The sequence below is a fragment of the Alligator sinensis genome, unplaced genomic scaffold (genome assembly GCF_000455745.1).
Source record: "Alligator sinensis unplaced genomic scaffold, ASM45574v1 scaffold1097_1, whole genome shotgun sequence".
Lineage (NCBI taxonomy): Eukaryota > Metazoa > Chordata > Crocodylia > Alligatoridae > Alligator > Alligator sinensis.
In genome coordinates, this window is record NW_005841950.1 from 1016 (window position 1) to 9824 (window position 8809).

Genomic DNA, 8809 nt, shown 5'->3' on the forward strand with positions numbered 1-8809 from the left:
CAGGTTGTCACCTGTCCATAGTCATGTTTGGTCTTATCTTTCTTATGGTATTGAGTTTTTTTGGAGACTGCAACACACTTCCCCACCAAAGATCCTGTTCCTGTCTAGGATCTCAGTATGGGTCTCCAAAGACTTACAGAGCAACCTCTTTAGCTTTTCTTAGAATGCTTCCTACATCACCTTATTCATTCTCCAAGTCATTATTGCTTCAGTCTACAGAATGAGGCAGATTTTGGTGGTTGTGGCCAAACCTCTCTCTCTGAACATTTCATAAGGACACACACAGTGATAAGATATACCCCTTTCTTCTGGGAGCTTGTGGGCTGCATCTGACCCAATGATGGGGTAAAGTGTGGCCTGCAAGCTTCCTCTGGGTCCTGCCCCCCCCAATCACTCCTGCTGCTGTGACAGCAGCCAGAGTCTCTGGGCCAGGGCAGCATGGCAGGAGGAGGCCTGGTAAGCTCACTGCCTGTATGGCAGTGGGAAGACAGCAGTGGCTTGCACAGCAGTGAGGGGGGGAAGGGGAGGGAGATGGATGAGGGAGAAGGAGCTTTACATATTGTGGGGTGGCTCACACGGCGGCAGCAGTGGAGCTTGCGCAGCTCCAGCAGCAGCAGGGGGTCTCCACATAGTGCGGGGGGGGGCTCATACAGCAGCAGACAGGGCAGGCTGGCATAGCAGCAGCGACAAAGAGTCTCCGTGTAGTGGGGGGGGCAGGAGGGGATTAAGCAGCAACAGCAGAGGGTCTCGATGGAGTAGGGGGTTCACACAGCAGTTGCAGTCAGGATGCTTATATAGCAGCAGCAATGGGGCAGGGGGAAAGCAGCAGTGGGGGAGGGTCTATGTGGAAAGGGGGGCATGTGCAGTAGCAGCAGGATATAGTGGGGTTTTGCTTGTGTGGCAGTGGTTTAGGGGAAGGGGCTTGTGTTGCTTGCACAGCAAAGAGGACTATGTGCAGCCCTCATAGCCTGCAGCCATGACCCTGCAGCCAGTGCAGCAAAGTTGGACAGGGCTGACTTAGTAGATATATCCAGTACTGTATTTTGGTAAAGTGATTGGATTAAACTTGTTCAGATCATCTTTGGTTATAGCCTGGCATACAGAAGTCCAAGCTGTGCCATTTTAGAAAGTATCTAAACATATCTTGTATTAATTGAATGATAACACTCCCACCCAGTATTAAGACCCACTCCACTAGTGTCAGATGACAACTTCTGCTTGTTTCAGACTTGTCAATGTGACAGATTTGCAAGATAGCACCATAGGATAACCCACTGATTTTTGCCAAACACTGCCTTTTAGCAGCTTGATCAGATACCAAGTTCCAGAGAGGACCACTACAATCACTGTTTGACTGATGAAGCTGAAATCCCTATTTTCCCCAGGGTATACTGCTTTGTAACTGTCTATAATGGAATCCACAGTGACTGAGGCTTAACATGAAAACTACCATTGTTGTGATTCTTCAAGTTTTTGTTTAGATCACACATCCTGACCTCTACTTTTACATGTGTGAGACACTTTCAGGTCCAGTGGAATCAGCTGATTGTATTTCGAAGAATTATGTTTGCTGTTGGGAAAGTAACTGTTCTTTGCAAAATAGTTTTAATGAAATCACTTTGGATCTACAGCAAATATATTGCATGTTTTTTGTAATCCTGATTCTGTTCCTGAATTGTTCTAGTATTAAATTTCCTTGTAGAGTTTAAGTCAGTGATTCTCAACAAGAATGCCAGGGCACCCAGGGGTGCTGTGAGATCCTCTGAAGGGTGCTGGGAGATGTGAGGATATAAGCATAAACGTGCAGACTCGAGCTCAGTCCCTGCCTGGACATTCCCCTGCCCTGACTATAATAAATTAGTTTTTGAAATGGAGTGCCATTCAATTCACCAGAGTTATGGAGGGGTGCCTTGAGTCTACTGAGTGGGGTGCCTTGAGTCTAAAAAGGTTGAGAACCACTGGTTTAAGCACTTAGTTATACTAAACAGCTGATTTATCAGAATGTCCTGCTAAAGGAAATGAAAATTCCAGGGAGTGTCAATATTCTTTCCCTCCTGTTCAATCTCTGTTTTCTTTGTCTGCCTGCTAGTTTAAACGCTCTTCTACAAGCTCAGTATTCGGTGTTTCCACGGTAGAGAAAAACATGGAAAGTAAAGTGTGACACATTCTGTCAATTTAGGAATATGATTTTTCTATTTGTTAATATCTTGTTTGAGTATAATATAGTACCAGAACCAATGACACTGATCTTATTTTCCCTTTCACCTTATTCTCCCCCTTCAGTTCCTTCACTACCAGAGAAGGAAGTCCTGCAACAAATGATTTAGTCTTTTTAAGGACTTTAAAAGAAATGTACCTTACCATAACCTTTGCTGGTACTAGATTCACAACAAAATCTAACTTGTGACCTTCATGTGAGTAAAGCTGATTATAAACATAATTGGATTTAAGATGCAGCTTATTTAATACTGCCCTGTAAATTCAGTTTCCCTTCTTCACAGCTGATCAGCTGCAGCACAGGGCTTTAAATGTCCCTGAGTGTGGGGAGCCAGGGCTGCCCCCATGTGATCTGGCAGGAAGCAGCCCGAGGCCACAAACTGATATTGGGCACAAGGCAGTTGTGTCCTCGATCATGGGAGAGTGATCACCGGATCATCAGCATCAGAACTAGGGCCTTGAGCTGCTGCCTTCCTGATCCCTGAAACCATGCAGTGTCACATGTTCAATTTGAAGCTGGATACAAACTAGCCCCAAGGATGTTCCATGTTAAATCAGTTGTTTAGTTAAATGTGGAACATCTCTTTGCATCTTGGTTGCCATTTTATCCAGCCACATATTTCCTGGATGTGTGGCATGTTACAATTCATTGTACAATTAATGCATTAATCATATATGATAAATATAACATCTATCAGTGGCTGCAGTGTAGGACTGATTCTCAACCAGGGTGTCATGAAATTCTTTTAAGGGTGCAATGGGGTGCCACACAGTATTAACACTGTTACTTTTGCAAACACCTACACATTATACACAAGAGAAACCTAGGGATTTCAAATAGGAATCCATGGTGTATCAAAAAAAAGTCTGACCTATTGTGGTTTTTCTGAGTTATTTGCAACAAAAGAATTGCTTTTATTATTTTTCCATGGTCAAAAAAAGAGTGAAAGCTAAGACCTGGCATTTTCTAAGGGTGCCTGGAATCTAACAAGGTTGAAAACGACCAGTATAGGATTTATCATCAGTATTAGCAATATATTTAAACTAAGTGGTTGTATCTCAAGGTATGTGTAGTGGTATAAGTCACGATCTAATTTTGAAAGGTGTTCTTTTGAAACATAGAAACTAAACACCCCAAAACTCATTCTAGTGTTAAGCTGTGTAGTAACGTTGCTGCCACTAGTGCCTAATTCAGGAGCACATTGACTTTAAGTAGACTCATGTTAACTGTAAATTTAACTCAAAAGCTTATTTTCACATCTTAGTTTTTATTTAAATCATGATAAATAGTATATAAATATTATATAATTAAAAGAAGAGTTTCTTGGATGATAGGCTTTTATTTTACTAGCAAACCATATTGAATCAAAACTTTTAGCTTTTGTCAGTAGACATTAGAACTTCCTACCACCACTCATTTGAAAGAAAAGACTCCCATCTTACACTTGTTTCCATGAACTGTGAAGTTGTATTTCTTCAAAAACAATGGAATATTTTTAAAATATTGGTATTCAATTTCTATGTGGTTGATTAGAGCATAGTTGTTTAGTATCAAAACTGCAGATTGCACAATCCAAATTTAATAAATTAAGTTCTATTTGAGCAAGCATGAGCCAAGAGCCATAAAATGCCTCTTTGTTTTTAATTGTGTCTGTTTAGTTGCTTTTATTCTGCCATTCCTCTCATCAACAAAACAATATTTGTAGTCTATTGTAGTTCTAGAATCATCATACAGTTAGAGAGAAAGGTCACTTTAATTTCAATTTGCAAGTTGTCAGCAACACTTTCAGTTAAATCCTATTGACTTGCTAAATGAAACTTTTGAATTAGACTTTGGAAAAATTAAGAAATGGAATGCTTTATTTCAGTTTAATTTCCAATGTTAAGTATATAATAAATGGTACTGGCTTGACCTTCGAAAATGTGAATCTAGAGGTAAGCTTAGACACTGCATTTTTAGCACTCTCCAGTCCAGTTGCTACTAAAAATAATATCTTTAGTTCAAGCTGATCTGTGGTGATGCTGATGAGCCTTTATTATTAGTATGCTGGCTACTATTCATTTCCTTTTTGTTCAGAGGATGGTCATTCAAGGCCTTCTGGCATATTGTAAAGGAAGTACAATAAATGATTAAAGGAATTAAAGCTTTAACCACCTTATTTCCATTCCCATTTCCTTAAGGCTTCTTCCACTTTCTCCTTCTCTGGTCTTCCTGTTGTTGTTTTTTATAAAAGCCTTCACTTCCTATTGCTATCTCTAAAACTAAGAAATATATCCTGGATGGTACATGAAATTGCACTGTATCTTATCTATATTTATATTTTGGAAGTGCTAAACAGTGATTTGTGGCCTTCTTGCATCTTGAAAGTTCATTGAACATTGTGTGAGGGTAAAAGCTTTATTCTTCTCTTTGTGATGTCCTCTGTTAAATGTGTTAAAGGCTTCAGAAAACAAAATATTTTGTGGCATTCATTTGGATTCCCTACCAAGGGAATGATGCACTCTAGAAGCTGGCTTTGAAGTGTAAAACAGATGCAGCTTCCTTTCCATTTGTGTCAACATGGATACATCTTTCACTTCTCATTCAGCTGCCCTTAAAATAAATTACTTCAGGTTTTTTTAAGCTTCTTTTGGATAACTTTGCCAGAGTCACTAAGAGTACACACATTAAAACCAATACAGTTTTCAGTCTTTTGCAGTATTAAAGCACTTTCTGACTTGTTAAGGTTCTTCTCATCTTTTTTTTTTTTTTCTTTTTGAATAGCTGAATAGATAACAATACAGTGTTAAATACCTTGTGGACGTTCTGTTTGATATTGAACTTTGGATATCATCGCACAGTTGACAGAGTCTGGTCCAGGTGATAAAATATGGGATAGGCAGGGGAAACATGAGTAGGTTTCCTGTCTTTACCCCTGTTTCACTCTGTGACCTTGAGCAATTCACTTCTAGTGTTCTAGTCTTTCCTACTGTAAAAAGGGAAAGTATCCCTGTGTAAAAAATCATGAACTGTTACATTTGAAATGGTTTTGCATATTTAACATAATGAGATGTACATTTCCCATAAGAACAATACGTATTTTTAATATGTATATCTTTAAAATTATGCTGAGCAGCCATTTGTGGTTAAATGTTGAGTGTCTAATTCACGTTAATAAAACTCCATTTTTGCTTAAATGCATACATTAAGGCTATTCCATTATAGTAAGGCAATGTTCCCCAGGTGTCGGAGCAATTATTAATTAAATAAAATAAATTAAATTTAACTTTTGCCATATGTCAGTAGAATTCAGTGGGTAGAATTAAAAATGATCAGTATTTTAAAACACTACTAGATAATTATTTCTTACCTCTCAAGACCCGAGTTCAAGTTCAATACAAATTCATGACCTCCTGACTAAAAACTCAAAGCAATTTAAGAAACATTGCTTTGGTAGTCAATGTTGTCATCTCCTCTTTTAGAAAAGAGCTATAATTCTAACCAGCTTTGTTGGGTATATGTTTCAGTTCCCTTTTTTTTTTTTTTTTTTTTCCAAGTCATTGTACACTTATGCATGTATTTTGCAAAAGATATAGCAATTTAGAATAATTGTTACTATTTTCCCAGTTCATTTATACATGTAAAAAAAAAAACTAATAAAAAATTAGGATGATGGCTTTATGGGAGAGATTTTTTTTTTAAAATTGACATGACAAATGAGTGAAAATCAGATTTTTTTTACATGAATTGTGCCATGTTGAACATTAGATTAACTAGTTTGCAAGTGCTCTTCAATACTGCTATGCTATTAACAAGTAAAATATATTTAAATATTTAGAATTTGAAACAGAATAACCATTTTTCCTTGCTTTTAGAGTACCCCCATAAATACGGACCACAAGGAGGTTGTGCTGATCATTCTGTGTTTGAAAGAATGCAGAAGTACCAAATGACCGGTGTGGAGGACCCAACGCAGGTACAGTGCAGATTTTAATGGACTGCATTAATAAAAAGAAACTAGCCTTTGCTATCTCTCTTCCATTGGTCTTCTGGTACACTTTACCTTCTAAGGTAGTGGTTCCCAACCTTTTTAGACCACAGAGTAGAAGTGACCGTGGACTGGCAAACTCCAGGCCGGAAGTGACAGGCATATTGTGGACTGGCGGCCAACCCTTTTTTTACTTGGTAAAAAAGGGTTGGCTGCCGGTTACTTCTGGACTTCTGGTCCAGCAGCCAGCACTTCTGTGGACTGGCAGCCAACCCTTTATGGCCTGGTTCTGGGCCGTGGCCTGGCGGTTGGGAACCTCTCTTCTAAGGGATCCATAGTATTGCTACTGGCTTTTCCAGCTAAACTTAAAAATTAGTATCAGGAAAAATAATACTGTGTGGCAGGAATGGGAAGAGGTTGTTTGGTCTATGAAAGACACTCTTCCCATTGCCAGCTAATGATAATGTCTACAAGTTTTGCTATATGGTGGTCCCTTTGTACCATTCCATCAGGAAGGCATCTGAGACCTCCACATGTGGCAAAATAAGCAGAGAGACTGAAATAGCTAAAAGGGGTTAATGAGCCTTATAATGCCTCTGGCATGAGGTGAAGGTGTGAGTTTGAAGTGAACTCAGAATTTTCTGTGCTTGGAGCCATATAACTTTGGTCCTGCTAATTCAAGTATTCCTCATGAGAACTCTGTATAGTCCACAGAAAGTAGGAGAGAATTGCCGTCCTTGCTTTCTTTAATTAAATACTTGGTTTCTTCTTGCCTCACCACCTACAAATAAAAGCTGCATGCAGGGTATCTGATGGGTCCTATAATACTTGCATTGTGAGAGACACTTTTTTTTTGTGGAATTTGAAGATTTGTAAGTGTGGACCTCTGTTCGTACAGACTGCAGCAAGTTGGCAGGAAATAAAAAAAATGTTATACCAACTCCTTTGTTCTGTTGCATCTTGTGTACTTGTCAAAACCTGTATCTGGGACTTGAAGGATCTGGGGTGGTACTATTCATTTGGAGATATCACAGCTAAGACTTCATTTATATATTCAAGTGAGTTATTACCATTCAAGATCCTTTCAATTAACAAACAGAGAAAGGAGCTGCAGAAATAGTGACTAAGGTTATAGTCATTTAGCAAGACACCGATTTAAAAATAAATCAGTTCTCACCAGAAGTAGTTCAAGCAAAATTGTTATTTAGAACCCTAGGATGATTCAAGCAGCAGCAACACTGTCCCTGACCCCTTGTCCAGTCCTGGGTCTCCCTGGGCATTCCCCAGCCACTTAAGCCATCCCAGGGAGACCCAGGCCAGTTGACTCATGTGAGTCACTGCCCTCTATTTCCCCATCATCTCCCCCCCTTCCTTTGCATGATCCTAGGTTTCCCTCTGCTGTGGCTTGAAACATCCTGGGGAGACTCTAGACCGTACTCCTCACTTAACGTTGTTGCGGTTAGCGTTGTTTCATTATTACATTGCTGATCTATTAGAGAACATACTCATTTAAAGTTGAGTAGTGTTCCCTTATAATGTTTGGCCACATCCTGCTAGTAGGTAACTGCTGTGATGTAATTGGATTTGCTTAATATCCTTTTACTTAAAGTGGCATTTTTCAAGAACGTAACTACGACATTGAGCAAGGAGTAGCTATAGTTCTTGCTTCTGCCATTTTTGTAGGGCAGGAAGATGTCCTTTTCAGCTGGTGCTTTTTAGCATCTGCTAGCTGATCATTGAAAGCCTCTCCCCTTCCCTGGCAGAGGGGAGGGCAGGCCATTAATGATCAGGCCCCCCTGGGGGTGGGAGAGCCACAAAGTGGATTGGTTCTCCTGGCTGGAGAGCTCATGACTGTGTAGCTTTTCAGCCAGAGGGCTGAAACATCTGTTCAGCCACCTTTTCACCACATTTTTTTGGTACTGGACATTTTTGGAACTCAAATGCCAGTCTATAACCTCAGTCCTTTTTTCTAAAAGGTAAGTTCTTGAACACTTTTTTTTTTTTTTTTTTTTTACTGTTGCTTACCATGTGTATTATGCCTTAATTTGACAGTTTTACTGTCAATGTTTTCAGAGTTTTAATGTCAGTTACTTTTATCCTCGTAAGTTAGATGACTCAGTATTGTGAACAGCATTGACATCCAAATCTTATTTACACTGGGTTTCAAAATATTGCCAGCATGAATGCAGTTGAACCAACATTAGGATATTTTTCAAAAACATTTCTTGCATTGGGAAGAGATAAGAGACTGTTAACCAATGAACAGACTTAGGGCAGATGTTGCTGGCAGTTTCTGCTCTGCATGGTAAAAATAGTAAGTTTATGCTTCTTGGCATTTCTTTCATTCAGAACGTAAGCACGTGCTGGAGTGTTTCAGTTTGTTCAGCTATCTGACTCTAGGGCAGTTATTATCTGAAGTAATAATGTTGGTTATAGGGAAAATTTGAGCTTTAAGATTTTTGCCAACTAGATTTTTGTCATTTATCCATGGATCTCATGAGGTCCATTCCAGCCCAACTTTCTTATGATCTTTGATTTCATATCATTACTTAGTTCTTCGTATGAGTTCTTAGGTGTTAGGGGCAGATTTCCTGTGTTTGAATGTACCATAACTTCTGTGTTCC

General features: G+C 39.3%; 1 protein-coding gene across 1 annotated transcript in view; it reads left to right on the top strand.

Annotated features, from left to right (window-relative positions):
• The first annotated feature begins 2200 nt into the window (after positions 1–2200).
• LOC102371205 (disintegrin and metalloproteinase domain-containing protein 10) overlaps positions 2201–8809 on the top strand; it is a 45769-nt gene continuing 39160 nt past the window's right edge. Inside the window, exons 1-2 of the mRNA XM_006020246.3 lie at positions 2201–2414; positions 6073–6173. Of these exons, the coding sequence (XP_006020308.1) occupies positions 6132–6173 (42 nt within the window). The 5' untranslated portion in view covers positions 2201–2414; positions 6073–6131. The remainder of the gene's footprint in view (positions 2415–6072; positions 6174–8809) is intronic.